This window comes from Panthera uncia, chromosome B1 (genome assembly GCF_023721935.1).
Source record: "Panthera uncia isolate 11264 chromosome B1, Puncia_PCG_1.0, whole genome shotgun sequence".
In the NCBI taxonomy this organism is placed as follows: Eukaryota; Metazoa; Chordata; class Mammalia; order Carnivora; family Felidae; genus Panthera; species Panthera uncia.
In genome coordinates this window covers 56,344,332-56,371,437 of record NC_064811.1, presented here as the reverse complement: position 1 = coordinate 56,371,437, position 27,106 = coordinate 56,344,332, and the positions used below count along the sequence as shown (strand labels likewise).

Below are 27,106 nucleotides of genomic sequence, written 5' to 3'. Positions count from 1 at the left end.
AACATATATCTCTTTTAAGAATTGCAAATGCTTAGAAAAAGAAAGGAAATTATGTTTTATTCCAACACAAAATTTATTTTTTGAAAACTGTGTCGAGACCAGCGCATCTGCCACGAATGACTGTACCTTATGCCATAAAGAGGACTGGTGACCACATACTCTGACTTGAGTAAATTGTGACAGCCAATTCATAGTATGAAAACTATACAAGCGGGACATTCACAAATCACCATGTTCCAGATCCCCTACCTCGTCAGACATCAGGGTGGCAATGGCTCTGCCGATCTCATGGTAGGACTTGGCTTTCCCCTTAGGACCTAAGAGAATGAACAAGAACCTAATGGAAGAGGAAAGAAGCAAAGGCTATAAAACACATTTCATCAAAGTCAATGTACATAACACTGAGACACGTTTATCCTATTTGTAAAAAGCTGAGGTCTAGAATTCATCTTTAAGACAAAGGTAATATTCATGGTAATATGAAAGATACTCTTTCACACTATCATGAAATACAAATTGTTGTTTCTTTGGAGGCAAAGAAGAATTTAACATGGAAACCCTGAGAAGTTTATTTACTGAATAGGAAAACTTCACTTTAGGAGTCATTCGATCTTTCTTTCCTAAACTTTCTTCTATCTCCATTTCTACTGACTTTGAGACTCTGTGGAGAAAACCCATTAAGCACAATAACTAGAAAGACTTAGTACACCTTCAGATTTCTCTGACTTTTCCTTACTCAATATGAACAGTGACAAATGATCCTCTCCATACTTTTAAGAAATATTTCTGCTCAGAAGTGACTGGAAGTCAGCAAAAACCAAGTCCTTTAGAAGTAAGCCACATGCTGACAGCCAAAGTAAAGAAAGAAAACTATGAGAGAAATTCGAAATAAAGCATCTTTCATGGACAGTTAAAATTCTTTTGTGAGTGTCCTCATTTTCCTTCCCAAACTTGTTTTCTTGATAATGTACACGCACTGCTCCACAGTAAGTAGGTCCTGGAATTTGCAGTAGTGAGCTTATCCCCACTTAGGTTCATGTCTCAACTAGGGAGGAAGAAACCCAGTAAGTAAGTGAATAAGAAAAAAATATATAAAAGGCAACACTGGATACATCTCCGCCTTGCTTATAATCGTGTCTTACCTAACATGGAGACAATAAGGGCAATAAAAATAATCACATCACATGTGCTCAGCTTTTTAAAGTTTGCAAAACATTTCATATTCATCACCTCATTTAAACGCCACATACCCTTTTGCAATAAGGAGAGGTATCCTATTCCCGCTTAATGGTGAGGATACTGAGGCTCAAGGAGGTCAGTGGATGAGCCAAAGACGTGCCTAGTAAATGAGAGACAGTAGATAGGCCTTCTCACCTCCTGTTATTTTCAACACACAATGTGCCTAACATTACCTGCCCAACCTATACATGGGGTTACAATTCAACAGAGAAAAGCTAACCCACAATGACTCTCACGGCTCGTCCTGGGGAAAGATGTTGTGGATACTTAGCTGGGGACAAGAAATCTTAGGTAAAAATTTATGGGACCAGGGACGGGATGGGATTTGCTTAATACAATTTTATTTTATACTTATATATCTATATACCTCACTTTAAACAAAAATGGGCCGACAGCAAGTACTCTTCAAAGTGTTAGGGTCTGTTCCAAAAAACCCTTGAATAAATTTTTTTTTTCATTATAAAATTCAGTCCAAAGGGGAAAGGAAAAAAAAAAAAAACAGAAATCAAGAATGTAAGAAGGTATCTGAAAGTTTGAACACTCAGACTTCATATCAAAATAGCTATAAAACCATTCAATACTTATTTGCTTAGAAACCAGTTCTGGCATGAGGCGGCACACTCGCTTTCAAGTATTATCACGGTAGATGAAAAAGCAAAAGCAATCAGCAGGCATGAAAGTCTGTTCAAGTATGAAGGAAGTGATTATTAAAATTGGATTTAGTTATTCTAATATTGAAGTTCAGTTGATACTAGAACTTCTCTTCCTTTGAAGTTGGACCTAAATTATACACCCCTACATACAGTATTATAAAATGCTTCTTAATGACAGTAAAATGTACTATACTAAAGGGAATGATCACTGATTTGAGTGCAACATATGCAAAAAATATTTAACCACCTAAGCAAAACAGAAATCCCATTTAGGAACACCTACAATACTGGTCACGTTGCCCAGTCCTATTAGCCAGTCTAGCAATGGCCAGCTGTCAGGCAAGACAGTAAGAACATAGTTTTGGGCAAAGGGGGAGAATGCAGTGCGGAAAGAGAAAATATCGAATAGCTGGATCCTTTTACTTATTCACACATTTTTAAATAATGGTTTCCTTACTTGCCATTTTTTGTTATTTTAATGTGTCTAATTATTAGTTTTTCAGTAAGACATAATACCTAAGATCTTTCTGGACCCACTCTGCACCTCTTCCTACCTTGCCGTAGCATCTCCATCATGATTATAATTTACAAACACACATTATGGAAATACACACTTACCAACTGACACATGAACTATCAGGCTGACTATATGGCAACAAAGACAAAACACTATCTTGCTAGAAAGCGAGACAAATACTCTCATTTATTAGTAGTCCTCAAATATAAACTTTGGCAGATGAGATGGGTAACCATCCCAAGAGCCGAAAGTAATGGAGCCTCTAACTTACGCCCTCTGGGATGAGGGAATATATTTTCTGTAAATATTTCCTCTAGTCTCTGCTAAATAACACCGAATAATGAATGGAAGTAGCAGCCCAATAGTGACTATAACATGCATCAGAGCAATAAACTCAATATATGAGAATTATATTGTTTCACTAACTTAGATATAAAGGTATGATTTCTCTTTCTGTGGTAATGTATTTTTTTATTAAAAAATGCATATATATTACATACAATATACAAATATTTATTAACACATATATATTGATTTGTTCTTTAGTGGAAAATCATTTAAGTGACCAATAGAAATAAAATGTTACATATCAGCTAAATTTTTCCATTACTCCAGTCAGGAACCATTCAGTAAATTCAACCTCTCAAAATGATACAGAGAAGAAATCTGGCCATCTACAAGTAGCAGGAAACATCACCTCAGGTCAAGAATTTCATCTGTAGGGACGGAAACCCTGAAGAAGCCCCTGATTTTGGACTGCATTACTGAAAAGGAGATGAGAAAACTAGGATTGCAGAACTCATCAAGTTGAAGTTCCCTCTGCCTGAAACATGTTCTTTCCCTTGAACCCCTTGAAGAAGCAAAAGCTGTTACAACTTTTATGACAGAAGTACATCTTGCCAAACTCAGCTTTTATAATGTACTGAAAACTCCTTTCATGACCCAAGCTGTTTTTTGTCAATGGACAGATGTTATTTTTAACAGAAGCTTTTTTTCCTTATTAACAAATTAGAGTAAACACCACATTTGTGTGGCTCGAAGGGCACAGCCCATGTTGACAGCTGGGGAAAAGAAATTAATTTATGCTACTGAGTTCTTTTTATTCACTCATAACTAGAAATAAAGTCATAGTTAGAATCTTTACTAGTGCTAGCTGTCTCAAGAATCTTCATGAGGCACTTCTACTCTTGTGAGCTTTTTCACATACCTAATTATGCCTGGGGAGGATGCCTCTAGCATTCTCCATAACAAAAATAAGTACCAGATGATCTCTGTCCGGAACCAATGGACTGTACTCATATTCACAAAATAATTATAGGCAGAAACAGAGCACAATATCAGAAGAAGAGCCAGCCTTCCTAAACCACTCAATCTTTGCAGAAAGGATGTGCACCTCCCCCCCGTCCTTCCTGATATATCACAGCTATTTCTAGAATAAACTCAGCATGTACCAATCCTTTACTCCCTGCTCTCAAAACAGCAGTGAATCAAATAAGCCATTATTCATATTTAGCAGTTTTGGAAATTATGGCTGAACTGTAGCGTCCACAATAGATGCATGAAGACCATAAACCCACCACAACCAACCACATTACATACGATAAATAGCAGCTAGCAACTAGAGTGCTGGGCAAGACAGAATTGAACTAGCTAGACCATTGTCCCAATCCCTCTAGTAAGATTTTCTATCGTTTTGATAATTAAGCACAAACTGCTCTTTAAGGCAAATCATCATTTATCACATAAAATATATACTAACTTACAGTGATATGAAAAGGGTAAACATTCTAAATTTTCAGAGGACTAGAACTTATGGAATAACTACTTGTCTTAAATGTGAAAATCAAGATCAGAAAAGAACAAACTGATCAGGGGTTTTGATTTCTCTTCATGGGAAAACCCTAAAGTATTTTGTTCTAATCCATTCTAAATAGCTCCTTAGATTCTCCCTAAAAGCCCGGCTTCAGAGTCAGAAATCTGCAGTTCTATTTCTAGCACTGATCGTGAATCTTCCCTTTGCCTCCATCTCTCAACTGTCAAGTGGGAATAACAATAGTTATTATCCCCTACATAGCTCATAAATAGGAATGAGCAGCAGCCTGTGTGGACAGATACAAGATGACACCAAGCAAAGTGTATGCAAGATGCTAGGAAAATCATAAGCACATCCTACGAAGTCACAAAGAGTAAAAGAATGGTTCGTTTGCTTTCACATGGATGGCAAGAAGGACTCCTAAGCAGAGAACATCCACTAAGTTGGCTGTAGCCCTGGTGCAAGCAGAAAGCTAAAGCAGAAAGCTAAGCCGATAGGAGGGTATTGAATCTTGTGGGCACTACAGTCACAGAGCTGCGAGACCCACACTTCCTAAAAGATGCATAGCACTAATACCACTTATCATAAATAGCAATAAAGCAATAATAAACATAAGAGCATAACGTTCTAAAGGGAAAATGACCATTACAAAATGTACACCACAACAGACATTTCGGGTCTCCCTGCAGTACAACAGGCAGCACGTTAAAGCACAAGGCTGAGTACGGGGCAGTTCTTCACAACCGACTACCACATTCCTTGTGGGATTTCCTTGATTGGATTTCACAGGATGCAGCCATTGTAAATGGCCCCACATTACTCATACACAAAAAGGCTAATGAGACTCCCTACACACTGATTATAGCAGGCACCAGTTCAGAGGACAGCAAATGGATAAAAATATTTCCTGGAAAAATGTTAACATGCTTGGATATATTGTTCAGACTATTGCCCTGAAATAGTTTTATGACATTATTGAATTACATTCCCTTGAATTGCCGGGCTCCCTTTGTTAATTCAAATGATGCTGTATTTCACCTCTAGACTAGTACCACTCTCCTGTACAGAAGAAAAGAATATGCCAGACAGGAGCAGATGATAAGAGGGATACACAAATAGTCACGATTTGCTACTCAATGAACTTGTATTATTGTTAAATAAAAAGCCCTCTACAATATTTTTTACTTGTAGCCTCCAAAGAAGAAAAGTAAGAAAAATGAAAATGCAAGAGCAATTTAACACTTCTTGGCATGTTTTTTTTCTTTCAAGCCCCAGTAAAATCATTCCACAGAGACATAAACAAAACCATAGGAGCACAAGAGCTGGACGTCAGCCCTGATCTGAGTCAGCTAGCTGTTCGCCAGGTGATTGCTCAGATAGAACTGCAAGGCTCTGCTGGAATGTTTTCAAGTGAACAACTAAGTTACAGAAAACACAAATCATGATAATCCCATCAACTGAATAAGCTACAATCTTCTCCTTCTCTCTGCCATTTGTCCAATGACTGCCTACTAATGACCAGTATTATTCCGATCTATAGTGTCTAAGAAATATAAAAATAGGGAGAAAATACCCGTATGAAAGAAAAACTAGCCTGTAATCTATGAATGGGGAGGCCATAAGGAAATGTTCTGATTTTCCTCCTAACATGGCTCAAAGCAAACCTGGAGCCCCTTGTCTCTGTCAGTTTATCATGCCAAGACCATCTGAGATCACTGAGGATTCACAACCCTTCCTGCACACCTGAGGAAACCTAAAAAGAGAAAAGTCACCTGTCCTTGCCCTGTACCCACAAAAAGCACCCCCCACAAAGTTCCTATTCATATGGTAGTTTTATGGTGTCAAGTCAAAGATTACAAGCTTCTCTTTAAACTCTTCTTCACCACAAGTTTAAGTGAAGCATTAACTTCTATTCACCTACTGCACTCCGAAAATCAGCCTTCTAACTCTCGAGCTCAGCAGCAAGGCAGATAAACTGGATGACTTCTGAGGTGTTGCGTGGTGTAGTGAGTACATGATCATAATTAACTGTAATATGCTTCCTTTTAGGATAAGAATGTATATAACACATAACAATAAAGTGTGCAAATTTAAGTGTGTAGCTTAATGATTTTTATATATCCATGTGTATATATACACATATATACTTACATGTATGTATATATGTATGTACCTATTGTCAATTTTCTGATAAAACATAGAGCAAATGAGAGCAACTCTGACCTCTGAATCACTGACCATCTGTATGACCCTGGACAAGTTACTTAAACTCTCAGACTCAGTTTCTTTATCTTAAAATACACATACCCATAGTTTACAATTTAAACATACTATGAGAATTAAAATGACTAATCCATAAGAATAAACTAGCACATGGCCCAGTTGGTTATTATTATAATTGTTATTATTACTACTATACAAGTGCCAAGTAATTTGATAGCATGAAAGATGAGCTAAGGCATCATTTCAGACTAAATCTCTCCGATATGCCTGCTCTGGATGTATCCTCATTCCACTGATTATCTAGCCATGATTTCCCTATAAGCACATTGTGGACCTCAGCAGGTCAGGGAGTAGCTTACCTTGTGGGCACAGGGACCTCAGTCAGGGCACCCAGCATGACCGCCTGCTGGAGCCGAACAAAGGCAATGAAAGGAGTATCCAAGAAGTCAACCTCCCCAACAAGCACGTTGGAGGCTTCTGCATCACGTGGAAGTTTTTTCATGAACTTATTCTTCAGCTGCATGGGAAGAGCCAAGAAAACACAACTTATTTCCAGAAAAGGGAACAAGAAGAGCCCCTCCATATATCACTCAAGGAAATTCCACACAACAGGCTCTAGCTAGCCATTTTTCTATTATGTTTAACCATTCTATTATAATAAACATTACTCTGGACTTTGAATTCAAAAATACTGAGGGTATAATCACATGGCTTACATATAAAACAATGTTTACATATAAAAAAAATCATTTATTTATGCACTCACTCAATAAACATATGTTCAGAGTCTACTATGAGGCCAGCATTGATCTACACTCTAGGGATGCAGGGATGGATCAACGAATTACATGCCTTCCTTGGGTCATGGGTCACATTTCAGCAGGAGAGAAACAAAATATGATTTACAGTAGTGATAAATGCTAAGCAGGAAAAATAAAATAGCTAAGAGGGTACTATTTTAGGTCCTACTTGGTCAGAGGAAGCCTCTGAAGAAGCACATTTTACATTGGAGTGAGGCGACAAGCCATGCCAGGATCTGCCTAAAGAAAATTCTACGCAAAGAGAACAGCAAGTGCTAAGGCTCTGAGACAGAAAAGAGCTTGGCAGAGAGGTTTAGTAAGAAGGTGAATGTGGTAGGAGCTAAAGCAGCAAAGGAGAGAAAACAGCAGCAAATGAAGTTGCATAGGTAAGGGGGAGAGCCAGGTGGTAAGGGCCTTGAAGGCCACAATTAAGAGTTTGGAATGCTTTAGGTAGGATTCGCCTGCTAAAAATCCAAATGAAAAGGGGAGTAGAAAGACATACATTTAGAAGATACTACCATGTAAAAAGAGTTTAAGACCATGAGACAGGATGACACAACCTTGAATGGGAGTACAGATAAAGAAGAGGGATAAGATCTAAACCCTGGGCCATTTTATCTTTCATAGAAATGGGAGGAGACGTAGGCAGAGGACACTGACAAAGAGCAGCCAGTGAGGTTGGAGGAAAACCAGGACTTCATCAACAATCAGGCGAACAAAGGGCTCAATGAAGAAAGTTTATCAGCTGAGTCAAAGGCTGCTGAAAGTTCAAATAAGATGAGAACCAGGAATGGATCAATGAGTTTGTCAAGAAGAAGGTGCTGGGTGATCTTGACAAGAGCAGCTATGGTGGGGAGTGGGTGCCCAGTGAAGAATGAGAAGTGAAGAAGTGGAGACAAGGGAGTAGAGAGATTTTGAGAAATGTTGCTACCAAGAAAAGGCAAGAAATAGGAAGACAGGTAAAGGAAAACATAAAACAGAATTTCTTTTAAATGGCAAGTGTGCTAACACTTTGGAATGTTAATGAGATAGATTATTTCTGCAGGAGACAAAGGGGACAACCGCAAAAAGAGCTCAGGGAATCCTGAACTATGGAGAAGAGAACCGAGAAGTGAGATGATGAGGAAGAGGGAGAAAGGGATGTGGGAATTTGAGGAAAGGGGTAAAGGCTTAAAGTAGTTTTCTTGGGAGGCTTATCTTGTAGGTGTTATTCGTCCCTGTCCCTGCCCTCCCCAACTCCCACTTAGAATAGGCCTGATGGAGCACTCTTCAGTGAGTGGGAAATACCTCCCACAGGTCAAGGAAAACATTTCAACAATCGTGGAAGAATGAGATGTGAATTTTGCAGGACCGTATGAAAGACAACAGACTTCTGATATATACTTATCATCAACATAAACATCCCTCCTCTTAGGTCAAAAGTTACTAGTATAAAAAGAACTCAGTACTTTTTGCCATGGATTAAAGTGGAAGGCATGCCTCCAATTTTCCCCATTCATAAAAAAGTTATAGTAACAATTTCCATTTAAAGAGTTCTTTTTTTTTTCCAAGTAAGCTCTAGACCCAATGTGGGACTTGAACTCATGACCCTGAGATCAATAGTCACATGGTCTACTGACTGAGCCAGCCAGATACCCCCATTTACAAAGTTCTTAATTGGGTAAAATATGTGACATGAGAAGTGATCCCTACAACTCCATCACTCTCATTAGTATTTTTATAAAACTGTTTTTTTAGTTTGGCACTTCATATAAGAAGAAAGCTATGAGGCAAAAGCAAGGACATCAAAGCTAATAATTTTATGGAAACAAACAAACAAAGCAAAGCCAGAGGGAGGGGCAGAGAGAGAGGGAGACACAGAATCTGAAGCAGGCTCCAGGCTCTGAGCTGTCAGCACAGAGCCCAACGCGGGGCTCGAACTCACAGACTGTGAGATCATGACCCGAGCTGAAGTCAGATGCTAAACCAACTAAGCCACCCACGCACCCCAAGATATATATATTTTTAGATGTTAGAACATGACTGGTGCTCTTGAAACGTTTTCTAAAAACCACGTGTGCTAATGTAATAGAGTCTGAAATTTACTGGGATAATTTGTATTCCTTTTCTTGCAACTTAATGCCAAAACTTCTTCATGTGCCTTAAATACATTACTATATATCGTCTAAGTAGTAAGGGAGTTTTCCAAACTTTATACCATTAATCTTCCAAGAAATGTTAATATTTTTTAATGTTTATTTATTTACTTTGAGAGAGAGAGAATGTGAGCAGGGGAGGAGCAGAGAGACAGAATCCCTAGCCAGCTCCACACTGTCAGTGCAGAGCCCGATGCAGGGCTCAAACTCATGAACTATGCAATCATGACCTGAGCCAAGATCAAGAGTGGGCTGCTTAACCAACTGAGCCACCTAGGCACCGCTGCTAATATATATATTTTTTAAATCTTTTAGATTTTTTTTTTGGTATTTTTATTTATTTATTTTTAAATTTACATCCAAGTTAGTTAGCATATAGTGTAACAATGATTTTAGGAATAGATTCTTTAATGCCCCTTACCCATTTAGCTCATCCCATCCCCAATCCCTCCAGTACTTTGTGTTTTTTCTCTGTATTTAAGAATCTCTTATGTTTTGTCCCCCTCCCTGTTTTTGTATTACTTTTGTTTCCCTTCCCTTATGTTCATCTGTTTTATATCTTAAAGTCCTCATATGAGTGACGTCATATGATATTTGTCTTTCTCTGACTAATTTCACTTAGCATAACACCCTCTAGTCCCATCCACGTAGTTGCAAATGGAAAGATTTCATTCTTTTTGATTGCCGAGTAATACCCCATCATAAATATATATACCATATCTTCTTTATCCATTCACCCATTGATGGACATTTCGGGTCTTTCCATACTTTGGCTATTATTGTAAATCTCTCAGATTCTATAAATATTAAAAGAGCAGCCATGGGAAGGGTCTAAAAACATCAAGTTGCCAAAACTGTCATTCTCACCTAAGAAAGTTGCAGTAATGAATTGTTCTCTATAACACAGAGTAGAGTATAGGGTATGGCTAAGTGGCACAAATGCATAACAAAATATCGCTGCTCGAATAATCTTCCTCAGATTTTTCCCAGAGAGTTCCCATTATCAACAGTGGACACAAAAATCTATAATAATCTGATTTTATTTCCCATTCTCATCAGCAGATTCGTTGTTCTATCTAGTTAGGCAGGTAATCTGATCATAATCCCATTCTATTTTATGTAGTTAGACTCCCACACTCATTATAAAATAACTTTCCTTTCCACATTTCTACCTTTTCTAAACATTCTTCAGAGCTCAGCATGAGCCACTAAACCATCTCAGCCCACTTTCTTGGGAATTCTTGAAACACTCATTTCTGAATCATACTTTTGTTAAAGTTTAAATCTTTTCCCCAAGTTTCTTGAGGATTACAACAGTTTATCCGCCATTACATTGGACACCTACCTTGCATATAATTCAGTGTAATAAATATTATGAGTGGAAAGAATAACTCTGTAGTACTAAAATCAGACCAAAACCCATCAAATGCCCAGGAAAGTTAGAGAGCTTCTACAGACTTACTCTAGAACCTGCTATGTCTGGATCTGTCACTAATCAACTACCTGACTCACAACACATGCAGAATATCCCACAGTTAATTATATATCTCTAAAAAATGTCTTACTGGGCACCTAGGTGACTCAATTGGTTAAGCATCCAACTTTGGCTCAGGTCATGATCTCGCAGTCTATGAGTTCAAGCCCCACGTCAGGCTTTGCACTGACAGCTTGCTCAGAGTGTGGAGTCTGCTCCAGATTCTGTCTCCCTTTCTCTCTGCCCCTCCCCCACTCACACTCTGTCTCTCTCTCCAAAGTAAATAAACATTAAAAAAGATAATAATTAAAAATAAAATAAAATAAAATAAAAATAAAATAAAAAATGTCTTACTAGTACTATGTTACATTTACTAAGATTGTCATGCCCATATTAGGAAATTAGTATATTTTTAAGGCCAAAGGAAATATACCATATTCTATATGCTCTAAAGAGAAGTAGTTGCAAAGCCATGTTCCTTTAGATCAGCACACTCAAACTTCGTTTATGAAACACTAGTGTTCTCGGAGAAACTAACAGCTAATCTAAAATAAACAGGGGTGCCTGGGTGGCTTAGTCGGTTAAGCGTCCGACTTCGGCTCAGTTCATGATCTCGCAGTACGTGAGTTCAAGCCCATGTCAGGCTCTGTGCTGACCACTCGGAGCCTACAGCCTGCTTCAGATTCTGTGTCTCCCTCTCTCTCTGCCCCTCCCCTGCTCACACTCTGTCTCTGTCTCTGTCTCTCTCAAAAATAGACATTAAAAAAATGTTTTTAAATTTTTTTTAATGTTTTTATTTATTTTTGAGACAGAGAGAGACAGAGCATGAGCGGGGGAGGGGCAGAGAGAGAGGGAGACACAGAATCCAAAGCAGGCTCCAAGCTCTGAGCTGTCAGCACAGAGCCGGACGCGAGGCTCAAGCTCACAGACTGTGAGATCACGACCTGAGCTGAAGTTGGACGCTTAACCGACTGAGGCACCCAGGCACGCCCCCCCCAAAAAAAATTTTTTAATAAATAAAACAAACATGGATGGTGGCTGGGGTACCCCAGAACTCAGCCCCCAAGTGCCTCTTTCCTATCTACCCATACTCCCTGGGTACAGCTCATCAAATCTCATGCCTTTAAATACCATCTATATGTTGATGATTCACACACTTGTATCCTCAGCCAGGACCTCTTCCCTGAACTCCAGACCTGTAACATCTCCACTTGAAATAGGTATTTTAACTTCACCTATCCAAAAACTGCACCCACCCTACCCGCCTCCCAACAGTCTCCTCAAACTGGTTCTTCCTACAATCTTCCTCATCTGGCTAATGGTAACCATTCTTCCATTGCTCAAGCCAAAATCTTGTAGTCAACTTAAATGCTTAGATACTTTCCTTTAACACCCCATACCCAATCTATCAGGAAATCCTATTGGAGCCACATGCAAAGTATATCCAGAATCTGACCATTTCTCACCGCCTTCACCGCCACTACTCTTGTCCACGATCATCTGCTACGATTATCTCTCTCCTGGATAATGGCATTGGCATCCTAGCTGGATTATCTGCTTCTGCAAGTTGCACCCAATCTATTCACCAAAGTAGCCAGAGTAGTCAAATCAGGAGTCAGATCATGTCATTCCTCTTCTCAAAGCCCATTTCACTAAGAGGGAAGGCAACGCTGTCAGGACAAGACACAACCCCAGCATTATCTGGTTCCTATCAACAAGCTGACCTTATTTCCTCCTGCTCTCTCCCAGTCTTCTCCATGCCCACCACTCAAGACTCCATGTCCTCCCTCAAAATGCCAGCACATTCTAACCTCAGGGCCTTTACACCTGCTGTTGTTTCTGAATGTAGTGTCTGCATGGTTCTCTCCCTCACTTCCTTTGGATCTTTATTTAAAAGTCACCTTTTCATCAATGACTCTTTCCTGGGCCACGTTAATTAACATTTCAACCTCCTTCCCCTCACAAATTCTTCTTACTACTCTTCCCTGCTTTATTTTTTTCTTTCTCTGTACTTATTACAAACATATTATGTTTTATTTATCATCTTTATTATCTGCCTCCCCACTAGAATGTAAGTTCCATTAAGGTAGAAATATCCATCCTTTTTTTTTTCAGTGTTGTATCTCTAATGCCTTGAAGAGTGTTGAGGAGAAAGGCTGAATAAATATCTCACCGCCTGAGATATTTGAATGAACAAATGGTGGTTATTATTTCTACTTTTCCCAATAGGCTTTTCAAACTCCCTCTTAAGAGTTCTGAAAAACTGGAGGGCCTGGGTGACTCAGTCAGTTGAGCGTCTGACTTTGGCTCAGGTCATGATCTCACCATTCGTGAGTTCTAGCCCCACTTTGGGCTCTGTGCTGACAGCTCAGAGCCTGAAGCCTGGTTCAGATTCTGTGTTTCCCTCTCTCTCTGCCCACCTCCCCTTTATGCTCTGTCTCTCTCTTGCTCTCTCTCTCAAAAATAAATAAACACTTTTTAAAGATTTAAAAAAAAATGTTCTGGATAACCACTGCCTAGGCCATCCAAATTGACAAAAGGCCTAGTATGGCTATCTTAGTGAACTCCCCTGATAACAGTGATTGGTCCAAAGGATGGAAGCATGACTCAGCCAGGAACCACCCTTCTGGGAAATTAATATTTGAATGTACAAAAATCAACATTTTCCCCTTCACCTAAGGTTATTCCCCTGTGTTGAAAGTGTCTGTCATAGGACTGTCTACACTAGGAGAGAATGAGGTTAGCACCCAAAAGAAACAGACAAAAGCAGGAAAGAAAAATGGATAAAAAGAGAGATTTCTGAGCCCCAAATCCCAGGCCCTGAGTTACTGCAACATCTCCATTCTGTGAATTCATCAAGAATTCTTACTCATTACATAAGCTAGAAAATTCCATGTTGAGTTTAAATTAATTTGAGGTGATTTCTGTCTACTGAAGAGTCCAGACCCTTCACAAAAATGTATTCGTCAAGTAAATTTGCAGAATACCAAGTTAAATAAGGTTAAATGTTTCTATAATACAGACACTCTCAGAGCCTTGAATATGCCTCTATGCCCAGGAATGCTTTATCTCCCACTAGGAGATAAATAAGGTATGTTATGATATGAAGACATTTAAAACCGCTAATTTGGACAAATTTTTTCACCTCCCATTTAAATCCATTCTCAACTCCATGTAATTCGCTTCAAACTTTATGGATGCCTATAACGTTCAAGGCCTGGCAGTGGGCACTGCAGAGGACAGAGAGACCCTACTCTAAGAAAAAAACTGTAAACATTAAACAAAAAGGTGAAGAATAATCAGGAAATAAAAGCACAATAACAGACCATTAAGACAAGAACAGAATCTCGGGCTTTTAAATCAAGTTGAAAATCACCCAATAAACTCATCTGGATTGAATTCCAAAGATAAAGTTTGACATTCCTTTCCTATAGATCACTAGTTGCTTCTCCAAGGGATACACAGCCTGGATGCTATGCAGGGTCAACTACAAGAACACACACGGTGAATACAAATTCCTTCAGCCAACTTTAATTTCAAAGAAATAGATCTCAAATGGCTGCCATGTGGAGCTACAAACGCAACCCCACCAACTCTGCGAATCCAGATGTGTGCATTTCAGGTTCCTTTTATACTAGCTTATATTCTTTCTTCCAGAGTGAGATCTTGCCATAATTACTCAGAAGTGTATGTCTTGCCTTCTGCCATAAATGTTTATTCTTGTATTTTTTTTAAGAGAGAGAGGGCTCAAGGGAGGAGGGGTAGAAGGTAAGGAGAGGGAGAGAGAGAGAGAGAGAGAGACACAGAGACAGAGAGACAGAGAGACAGAGAGAGAGACAGAGAGAATGAATCCCAAGCAGGCTCCATCCTCAGCATGGAGCCCAACACAGGGCTTGATCCCAAGATCCTGGGATTGTCACCTGAGCTGAAATCAAGAGTAGGACACTCAACTAACTGAGCCACCCAGGAGCCCCTATTCTTATAATTTCCAAAATTTCCTTACTTTCTAAGTAGTGTCCTAACAGCTCAGTGATCACAGTATTAGCGTACCAAGAAACTAGGTTACTTGGAATGATAGCTCTGTGAGATGACGGAAAAGTCACTCACACAAGCACTATGCATCATATATAGGTAACTGAAAAGTCAATCTTCTGTACTCTACTCAGCCTAGATTCTCCTGCTGTCCTCTATGAAGGCAGTTTTTAGGTTTTGTATATAGGACGCATTACTAAGTAATTGCTAACCAACGTCAATGGATTGGGATGACCATTTGATTAACATTACGTCCTCCTAGCCTCCTTACTATCACCTTCAGATCTATAGCATCACCTGGTAAGTAGGTCCAAGCTACCATATTATTCCTCAGTCATTAGGCAGGTCTTTAAACCCTACCTCTTTTTGTCTGCCATTATTGGCACACATGAAAACAAGTGCATCTGTTATAAAGTGCCATTTTTAACCAGGAGTACTTATAGTTTGTCATTTGAATCTGATTTATTAGAAGTGATCCTATGGGCTGTTCAATGTCCTTACCACAAGTGATGTTTTATAAATCGTAGAAACTTGAGGATACTTTCTCATTATTTTTTCAAAGCTTACACCTACTGCTACCCCATTCCATACATTTTCCTTTCCTCTCAATGAGAATAATTTTAATCTTCCAATTTGTATTTATTCTCAATTCACCCTGCTTAATGACTCATGTCCATATGCTAACATCTACCTGCTTTCCTGGGCAAAGAGCTTATTCCTGGCTTTCTTATTGGTGTTCTTTCCTGATTTCCCCCCCTTCCATTCTCTCTGAAAATTGCTAGCTCTGATTCCTTCCCAAACAAACTCATCTTCTAAGCTCAAAATCATTCTAGATCACTATAGGACCATGTCCTTCCACTGCAAAGAAATCTGTGTTAGTAGTTATTAGGATTACTATACCTATCCGTTTCTTTATGACAGTCCCAGTTTACCCCCACTGTCCTACTGTGATTGTTAATATTACCTTCTTTCATACTCAAAAGTGTCTTGTGCTAAGAAAAAAATTATATGGTCACCCTATATTTTAATCTCACTGAGGTTGACTTTTGAGAAGTACCTAAGATATGGGACCTTTAAGACTTAAGGAACTCATAAGTAGGAGGGAAAGCCAAGGCCAAACAGCATCTCAGTAAATTATTTATGCTACTTGAGTTTAAATGTATTCATTTACTATGTACAAACAATATTAACTATTAGGGTAGAGGAAAAAAGTGCTCTCTCACTCACCAGAGTGAGATGATTGTGCCTCTGTCCACTCCCTTTCTCTACATCTTGGGAAAAAATGGTCAATTTGATGGATTAGAGTTTGACAGATTCATTGGGACTTTTTTCTAATGGAAGGGGTTACAGTGCCTTGAAGACAAGAAGCAAGCTGATGGTTTTCTCCTATAGCAAGACAAATGAATGGATAAAAAAAAAAATTAGAGAGAGAGAGAGAAGAGAGTGAGAGAGAGAGACTCATCTTCATCCATGTGGCTGGTTAGGTAAGGAGACTCAGAATCTGTTTCATAGGCTCAACTACATTTCTCTATCATGAATCCCAGGATTTAGAGTCTGTGTGGGTGTTGTAGGCCTGGAGCTATGTATTTAGTGAACTAAAAATGTCCAACCTAAAAAATGTTTCTAAGAGACTTCACTTTCAGCTATGGTAAACTAGCTTGCATCACACCAACTCTTCCAGCAAGAAAAACTGATGAATTTTTGTAATCTGCTTAAAGGCATCAGAGAGTTACTATGCCATTAAAAATTTGAGGAACCCACGTCCCTGAAAAAGCGACACTGTGTAAAGATGAGGTTAAATTCAGCTCTGACTTTCTTCTAAAGGCATTTGATAATTCCTAACTAGCTGCAGAGCTTCAGAAATTGAGCAGAGCCTTCAGCAGTCTCAAAGTAATGGACAAGCATGCCAGTTGAGACCTCTAAAAGACAAGACCCAAGGCACAAAGGCAAACTAGTAATAGACTAATCCACATAAAGACTGAAATCCAGCTTCCAATCAGCTCAATTCCAGACTGAATAGTAAGATGACCTGCTCCTCACCTAAATCCCAGCCCAAAGCGAAATAAATGAACTCTGAAGAAAGATAATATCATCCTGAGTGTCAAATTATCTCTACCACGTATATATTATATCTGACATTCAATCAGAATTACTAGGAATACTAGTAGATAAGATCAAGTGACTGGGACCCAAGAAAAAAAAATGGAAATTAGAAACAAAGGAGAACTACACATTAAAATGATCAGACACAGACTTTGAAATAACTTAACAATATTTTTACAATATTGGTTACAAGATGGAAAATTTCACAAGAATCATGTTTAAAAACAAAGTAGATTTCTTAGATATTAAAACATACATCATTGACTTACTAAAGTCAATATTACTCATAATATGAAAATATGACATATAAAAATTTGTAGAACATCATTAAATATGTGCATTGAGGAAAATTCATGGTCTTAAATGCAAATATTACAAAAGATGAAACGCTAAAGTTTGATGACCTAAATAACTCTCTCAGAATAAATAAAGACTGAATATTAAGGTGACCTGCTCCTCACCTAAATGAAATGAAACTCAAATAAAGTGAGTTTTGTGAGAAAGAAGTGAGAAATGAGGTATAAAGAAGAAAATTAGAAAAATAAGAAAAGAAATCATTACATAGAAAACAAATATACTATGCTGGTCATGTTCTATTTCATAATCTGAATAACAATTATACATATGTATTCACAATGTGAAAAATCATCAAGTAGATTTATAATTTATATATGTCTGCATAAATAAATCACACACATACATTTTACTTTAATAAAATAATTATACTATGATGAGTTTCTTAATAAACTGTTATTTCATTGTAAATCTGGCTTATAAATTGTTCTCCCTTGACAGAAAATCCTTAAAGGAAATCAAACACAGTGAAAAACCTATATTCCACAACCTAAGTCATACTTTAAAGGCTTATGTAAAGATTGAAAGAGAGAAGAGATGAAATACCTAGCAAGATATCAAAAAAAAAAAAAAGGTGGGGCTCACTCCTTCCCCAGTCTTTTTGGTTTCTCCAACATGGAAAGTAGCCTCCCTACTGCCTTCTCTCTTCCTATTGTGCATACTAGGGAGATTACCCGAATGTGTTATATCTGAGGTGATATATTCCTGCCTTTAACTTCCAATAGTATATAAATCATTAATTTCCACTGCTCAACATCAATATAATATAACCTAATCAAGTATATGGTCCTCAGGTTAAAATTAGGCTCCAACGGTGTAGGCACTAAGAAGCAGACCACTGTGAAAACGAATGGGATAATTTTAAAAACAGGTTTGATCTACCAAGAGCTACATATGTTACTTAGAGCAGACCTAGAGTCTCAAACTCTGGGAATCCTGGAACCTAATGGCTAGAAACCAGTGGAGTGCCTACAGTGAACTGAAGACTTTCCCTATCTCCCATCTTCCTTCCCACTTTTCAGCAGTACCTCTCATCCCACATACAAAGGAGAGCTGATTTGAAATAGTCAAATTCTAAATCAATTAGCCTATACCAGCTTTCCCCCCAGGTACTGGGAAAATAGTTATTCTCATTATAAGCTCTGTTTTGGCCTTCCTTTGTAGTCAGGGGTTCCCAGTATAAAGGCAGGCCTGCTCTTGAGTTCCAAGTACAAGGAGCTTGTTTTGCTTCTATCATCTTTATAATACCAAGATGAGGCAGAAGGCTCTGCCTAGTTCACCAGGGTTGTGCTTTGGGGTTTGCAGCCAAAGCCTCAGCCAGTAATAAAGGGTTCCTTGGACTTTGTTTCTCTGTGTACACATTTCCCCTGATGATCTTCTCAAGAGAGTGTTGGGCTAAGGACAGGGTTGGGTGTTCCTGAACAGCCTGGACAAACATCTCTTTTTTTTTTTTTTTTTAAATAAAAGTAATTTTATTTTTTTATTTTTTTTTTAATTCTGAAATTTTTTTTATTTTTAATGTTTATTTTTTTTAATATATGAAATTTACTGTCATATTGGTTTCCATACAACACCCAGTGCTCATCCCAAAAGGTGCCCTCCTCAATACCCATCACCCACCCTACCCTCCCTCCCACCCCCCATCAACCCTCAGTTTGTTCTCAGTTTTTAACAGTCTCTTATGCTTTGGACAAACATCTCTTAAACACACCCCAACACTCCATCCTTAAATCTCATTTCTTTATTTTAAATTATATGGTTGCCCAATTAGGAAATGGCAGAAGGAGGAAAAAGAGAAGAATCACTGTTTCATAGCTTAACCAGGTATTGTTTTTTATTTCAAGACCACATAAGAAAAATAATCTTAAAACTTTTCCATTACATGAAGATATCATTTGCTCATCCCTTAAGCTAATTTGTGGGACTTTTTTGATGTAAAAGACAGAATTACTGGAATAATTACTACAAATATTTTTGTTTCATTTTTAATGGAAGCTCTGATTGCCCTTTAGGTTATCTTCAAGCTGTGACTTACAAGAATATTTCCAAAGGCTAAATTTAAAAACCATTGGCTCAATGTCTAAGAGGTCTAAAAACAGATGATAGATAGATAGATAGATAGATAGATGCTATTGATTGATAACCTACAGAATCCAAAATTTAGGTAATCACTGATAATGTTATTACTAATGATCATTTATGATGTGATCTGAGATTTCCAGAATGTATAAAATATGAAAGAGTGCAAAAAAAGTCAGTAAAAAAGACAAGATGCCAAAAGGCTCTGTGGCTACATGCTTTTACTTTTTGAACACTCTTCTCCTTTGGTTTATTCCATTTTTAAAAAATACAAAATGAAAACAGTCCCCTGAGGGTGAAAATTTGATTTTCTAATTTTTCCTTCCAAATATAGACATCTTACCACCATTAATGCAAATGATTCTGCAAAGCAGCACATTTACAAACGGCTATTAAACTAAATATAACATTAAGTACAATCCATTAGTTCTGATTTCCTAAATAGGATGAAATTTCAAGTACTGACCTAGTTTAAAAATCAACTTGTCAAAATCTCTAGTCACATTTTCTTATGTCTTGCATCATTAAAAAATCATACCGTCAATATGTTTATAGCTATTTACAGTTTTTAAAACACTTTTACATTTCCTACCTTACTGAATTCGTATAGCAAGCTTATGAGAAATATATTATTAAACCACTTTCCAGATGAAAGAAACTACAGTTCAAGAAGTTGAAGAAACTTCATGTAATACAGCCAAATGGTCAAGCCAAGACACGAATTCTAACTTTTAATGCTCTATTTCACTGCACTGTGAAACTCTTATATTTCTGATAGATATATTTTGCTACCTAGAAAGTTTAAAAGATAATTTCCCTGAAACCTCTAAACCTCTTATATAGCAAACTAATGTCAAGCACCTACAATAGTTTAGGCTCTGTACAGATAATCTGTAAAAATTTTCATTGAGCACATTTATAGAATTTAATACATAACCTAAAATGGGTCAGAGAGAAAATGCAGAGAAAAGCACCTTTAAAAGTATTTAAAGTAAATCAAGAATCTGTAGGAGTTAGGTGATGTTTTTAAAAGTTATTTTTCCTTGGGGTGCTTGGGTGGCTCAGTAGGTTAAGCGTCTGACTCTTGATTTCAGCTCAGGTATGATCTCGTGGTTGTGAGATCCAGCCCTGCATCAGGCCCTGTGCTGAGCATGGAGCCTGCTTGGGATTCTCTCTCTCCCCTTGTCTCTCTCAAAATAAATATGTAAACATTTAATAAAAGTTGCTTTCCCTCTTTTGCTGTTGTTTCATGAACTCCACTTGTACACACAGACAGGTGATCTACTCTGTGCATCAAGGAAGGAGACTTGAAATACTCATTAATCGATTCTGTTGGAAATGCCCTCTGTCTGGATGCCTGCCCTCCATGCCCTGTCCCTTAGGTGCTAAATACAACTTGTGCCTCCAAACTCTAGCGAGAATTACAAGGAGGGTAAGCCTGACCCCGACACCTCCAACTTGCCCTGATGTTGTTCTACCACAGAACGCTAGCCTTCCCTCTGTGATTATACTTATCACAATGCAGTCATTGACTGACTTGGCTATGACTTTTATTAGAAAATTACCTTTGAAAAGAGTTGTAAAGAACCCTGTAAAAAGGAACCAGGTATTATTCTACTTTGTTCCCCAGTGCCTTATAAGGGTATAGCCTTGCAGTAAGTGTTCACTAAATATCTGTTAAATGCACAGAATCTATGTGATCACATCTGTGTTGTGGTACCCTTATATTCCACATAAATACAGGTGAGGACACTGAGGGCCCAGGAAAGGTGCTCCATTTAGTGGCAGAATACTTGAGAAAGGTCTATGGGGAGAAGCAAAGAGCCTTTACTGGTTCCAAAACTTACAAGCATAGTCCAGTGAAAATTAATTTTTATATTTGAGTTGGTTGGTAGCTACCATTCATTGTTTTTTTGTTTTGTTTTGTTTTTTTATTTTGTTTTGTTTTTTAATCCCTGCTAAAGTGCCTTAAAGTACTACACTTCTCTGGAATCTATGAGGAAAATTTTGAGAGGGAGTCCCATTTTTGGAGAATAGCTGTACGTTGAATTCCTTCCCAACTTAAAATTTCAAAATCTCCATTTGGTAAAACTGCACTCAAAAGCACCATCATTAAGAGGCACAATGGCCTTCAACAATAATTTTTAAATATTAGGATTAATACTAATAATGATTACTAACATTTTTAAATCAATGGTTCCTGGCCAGATACCACACCAGGAACTCTGCATGAGTTTTCTTATTAAATTCTCACCACATTTCTTTCAACTTTTTTTTTTTTTTTTTTTAATTTATTTTTGGGACAGAGAGAGACAGAGCATGAACAGGGGAGGGGCAGAGAGAGAGGGAGACACAGAATCGGAAACAGGCTCCAGGCTCCGAGCCATCAGCCCAGAGCCTGACGCGGGGCTCGAACTCACGGACCGCGAGATCGTGACCTGGCTGAAGTCGGACGCTTAACCGACTGCGCCACCCAGGTGCCCCTAAATTCTCACCACATTTCTATAAGCAAGTTATTGTTGTCACTAGTTACCCAGGAGGACATGCGATTTAGAGATTACACAATTGAAAATCACAAAACCAGAAAAGGCAGAGCAAGGATTCAAACCAAAGTCTGTCTATGTCCAGAATCCAAGCTTTACACCATGCTAAGCTTGGAGATTGTTTAGGTGTTTAAATCAGAGCTCTCAGCAAACCTCAGTTCTTCCTCCTATTAGCTGTAGAACATTGGGCAAATGATTTCATTTCTTTGAGTTTCCTCATCTATAAGACGGGGATAACAAATGACTATATCATAGAGGTAAAAGGAGTAGATGAAAGGATGTTTCAGGGTGTTTAATAAGCATAGCACTAAGTAAATAACAGACCCCTCAATAATTGTGTTAAAACAGGAATATTATGAGCCTGTGACCCAAGAGAGCATCAGTGGGGATAGAATGTTGAAAAGAGATTTTATAAACATTAAAAGGCAGAACACAGAAGACTTGTTGAATGCCTGGATAGATGAAGTGAAGGAGAAGGCAGAGTCCAGAATGGCACACAATACTAGTACTATATTTTTTCAAATGCTCAATGCTCCCCAACATCAAAAGCAAATATTTGACCAATACTGATGAGTAACAGATGCACCAGTGAAAACTTGGCTGAGCACTAAAAATACTCGTACCCTACAGTTTCATTTTATTTTAACCTAAGGAACAGAATGGTAACAATAATTACTCCCATGTTAGGGCTTTAATATCATCCTAGAATATACGGGAAAGGGGCACAATACAATTTTTCTCTCCAAAGGAATAAAGTAAAAGACAGGTTGACACCACATTTAATTCAGAAACAATTTTCTGAATTTTAGGAAGAAATCTCTTCCCCAGTTTGCATCATAGACTTAAGTACATATATCCATCCAGTACAGTACTGTTGTAGGAAGGTAATTCTACCAAATTTATAGATGCATGAGTTTTAACTTGAGAAGGTTGCAGAGATCCCTTCCCCATGGTAAGGCTAAAAAATTAGATAAACAGAAGGCTGAGGTGAATGTGGGTGGATAAGTGCAGCTATACAGTAAAACAAATATAATTCCTCACAATAATAGCACCATTTTATCTGCATTCCCTCAAAATGACACACTCGTCCTTGAATGACCGTGTTTTCAGCAGGAAGGAAAAAAAAAAAAAAACAAACCTTAAATGCTTTACTTCTAACTCTCACCCTACCTATTAATATCTAAAAAGCAGTATCTGTGTACAGTCTTCCCTCTCCTACCCCAAAAAGAAAGATCCTAAACATAGGGTTCCTTTCATTCTTTCTGCCCCATAATCTCCTGCTGCCATTGGGAGAGGGGGGCTGCAGAGGGAACAATCAAATGAAGACAAAACAAAAATTAGCATCACAGGGTTAATGACTTCAGGAGAAAATTATAGTTTCAGGGGAAATGCTTCATGTGCATTCTCTTCTGCCCACATCCCAGACAAGGTAGCTAATAAAAAACACAGACTGCTCTTTTAAAAACAAAAAGTGCAAAGGATTAGAGGTGGGAAGGTGGGAGGCCATGTAGGCAACTCAGAGTCTAAAGTTAATGGCTCAAACACACCGCTGCAGAGTGCTTTTCTTGAGTGGAAGTGGAGAAAATATTGCCCACCACCCCCACCATGTGCTCCACCCCAAAACAGTCCACGAGCCAGGCAGGCTCTGCTCTTCACACTGTATGGACCTCGGAGCTGGCAGTTCAGGCTTCAACCTTCTACTTCTCTAGCTTCGACCTCAGCTCTTCAGTTCCTTTCACTCAGAACAAGACGGAAGAGGCAGGGCTCTTGTCAAAATACAGATCAGCGGTTCTAAACCTGGGGTCCCTGGTGGGAGTCCAGGGGGTCCACAGGGACTTTGAAATTACATGCAAGCTTTTGTGCCTACACATTAATTGTGCATTTCTCTGGTGAAAACATCCATGATTTCATCAGAAGCTAAATGGATTACTGACACGGGAAAAAGCATTAAAAAACCCACTGCATTAGTCTTTCAACTGAAAAAGTACATAACAAAGGACAAAGCTGCTATTTTCTGAGGTTTAGGCCTTCATATACAGAGTTCATACTGAAAGCTTCTCATGGTCCAAGGACAGGGAAATTTGTACTAGGAAAAGAGATACACAGAACACTGCAATGGGGAAAAGGAAGAACATGCCACATGCTTGTCACTGGCAAGAACATGTTCCCTAGATGATTCCTGCAGAATCTGGGAACTGAATGGGACCCAGAAGGGCCCAGTTCTGGCTCTCCTGAGTCTCAGAGAAGCTAAATATTCATTCAAGGTCACACTTCTAGAACAGCAGCAAGGACAGGATAGCTGCCCTCTCCTGAGCCCTCTGCCTCCATTTCCACACACCACCAGGACAGAAAATAATTAAAAGAATCACCCACTAAAATACTGTCTTTAAAAAGCCAGTGGATGAATGTTGTTAAATATAGAAATACTTTCCACTTAGCACATCACATGTGGTAACAAAAATCAGCCTGTAAAACACTGGAAAAGCATTAAAAAACCACTGCATTAGGCAGTGGATATAACTCTTAAGACCTGTCTACGTGGGTGCTTTAATATCTGACTACTTGGAGTCTAACAAGAAATCGTCAATAAGACGTCCATCTGCAGAGAGACAATAGAGGCAAAGCACACCATCTATTGACTTCCAAATGACTGCTAGCAATTCTCTGAGAATTCAATACTGTCAGCTGGGAAACATTTAAACCAGGTCCTTCCAGGGCTGAGATGTACAAGGGACCATATGGCCCCAGCAGAACACTTCAAACAGGCAGCTGTATAACTATAATTAAATCTGTAGTAGTCATGCTATTATTTATTTAGCATATTTTTTTAATGTACCCTCCGCTGAGGTCTCTGAGAACATGTACCAAATTAGAACAATAGAAAATATGGAAGAAGTAGATAAAGAGAATCAAGGGGAGAATGAAGTTCTGACACGAGAGCAGACCACAGCTAAACAGAAGTTTCCCCGAGGGGTTCTTCACTAGTACCTGGTGGGTTCTGACTGAGCACCAGCAGGTGATGACCACCTTACTGACATGAATATTGAGCCTGAAGGTTCATTCACTCTCTTGATAACTCTGGTTCCAGGGCTAAGTTCTACCTCTTTTTGAATTTTGAATTTTTGAATCCCCATGTGCCATTCATTTAACATTCATCAAACCATAAAATCTTAAAAGAACTCAAAGACTAGTCCAATTTCCCACCCAATGACTATAGTTCTAACATACAGTCATTTGCTTCTTGTTGACACTATAGTGAAAGCATTCGGTTCAAGAATTAACTCAAATGTCACCGCTGGCCAGTCCCCAGCCCCTGGCAGAATTCATACTCCTTTCTCTGGGCTAAGACATCTACCACCCTACATTATTTATAGATTTATCTCGCATTCTGAAATCAGAACCCCTAAAAGGCAGAGACTGTGTTCTATTCATTTTTTGCAGTCCTGAACTCTTGTATTGTGCAAAGGAGGACTTAATTATAGCTTCATAAATAAATTACTGATAGAGCTCAATTTCCTATTGAATTCATCTTTACACTAAAATAAAAGCTGCCTCCATGAAACATACACCTTCTATTGTATTTTATGTCTACAGCAACAGACAGTAAATCTATCTCTTTCACTATAAAGCGACCTTCATGACCTTCATACCCCTCAAACCTTCTCATTTCCAAGAGTTTTGGTTAAGTTACTTCAATTATTCTTAGGTTAGTGCCCAGGCATCTCACCATCCTAGTTACCATAACCACCACACCCCCGCAACTGTTTCTGAGTAATGGGCATCTTTGAAAAATGTAATTCTGATGAAAGTCATAAACCTTCTATCCAAATATAGCAGGACTTTTCCTATATTCTTATTCACTTCATTTTTTGAACTTACATGATTTACCTTTACTCTTTTTTTTTTTTAATTTACCTTTACTCTTGTTAAATTCCTTGTGGTTTCAGCCTGTCAAGGCCATTATCCATCTTGATTCTAGGATTTAAAATGTAAATAGCTAACCTTGTCAGTTTTGTGTCCTCTGAGAATCTGATAAGCATGCATTGTGCCTTAATCCAAATTGCTCAAAAATCTGTTCAATGGGGCAGTACAAGCCAAAAAATGCCAAGGCATTAGAAACCTTTTCCATAGTTACAGTGGTTACTAATCCACATACTTTAAGTACAATTTTGCTCCAGCTAAAAACCCTTTGATGGTCACACAACCCTCAGCTCATCAAAATGCTTACAACGTCATCACGAACTTTATGGACGCTTACTACAATCAAGTGGCCTGTTCAGAAAAGAAATGTAGTAAATAAATATTTTTAAGTTCTTCTATTCAACATGCATAGCAATGATTTAGATCACAGGGTAGCAAATTTTGTCTTTGAAAGATCAAACAGTAAATATTTTGGGCTTGGCAGGCACAATGCATGACTTACAGTGTCTATCACATATTCTTTTATTTTTTTACACAACACTTTAATACTAACCATTCTTAGCTTAACCATTTTTGGACCACTGGCAGGCAGTTTATGACCCATGAGCCATAGTTTGCTAGACATTATCTTCTCAATTCTGAAGCAAATAGCCTATTGGTGAAGACAAGCATTTGGCCAACAATTAAAATAGGCAATTATTCAATGACAGTTATGGTAGATGTCATGATGGAAAAGCAAAATGTGCAACTAGAGCTCATAACCACAGTCTCTTAGACTGGAGAGTCACCAAAAACTTCCCCCAAGAGGTGACATTTACAGAGGAGTGCATGAACACCAGTTGCCTGCGCAGGAAGAGCATTTTAGTCAGAGGAAACAGCCCAAGCAAAGGCCCCAAGGCAGAGGGAGACTGGCACCTTAATAGACCGAAAAGAACATTTGTATGGCTGGAGTATAATCAGCAAGGGAAAGAACCTTGCGAAATGACTTTGGAGACAGAAATTAGGCAGGACAGCGCAGGGCTTTAAAGGCCATTTTAAGGATCCTGCGTTCATCAAAAAGGCAGTGGGAGGCCATCAAATGGCTTTAAGCCTTGAGTGTTGCTTTTGGCACTCTCCTTCAGTGCAAAGCCTGTCTTGTATTTTCTATATGCCTTCATGGCACTTAATCAGTTTTATACATTCTCAGATTTAAAAACCATAATGGTTTGTATTACTGCAAA

General features: G+C 38.4%; 1 protein-coding gene across 1 annotated transcript in view; it reads right to left on the bottom strand.

The window, feature by feature from the left end:
- The window catches only part of SLC4A4 (solute carrier family 4 member 4), a 306,906-nt gene that overhangs the window by 105,155 nt on the left and 174,645 nt on the right, over positions 1-27,106 (bottom strand). The window contains exons 8-9 of the mRNA XM_049630606.1: positions 6,805-6,962; positions 250-337 (exon numbers count right to left, since the gene is read on the bottom strand). Of these exons, the coding sequence (XP_049486563.1) occupies positions 250-337; positions 6,805-6,962 (246 nt within the window). The remainder of the gene's footprint in view (positions 1-249; positions 338-6,804; positions 6,963-27,106) is intronic.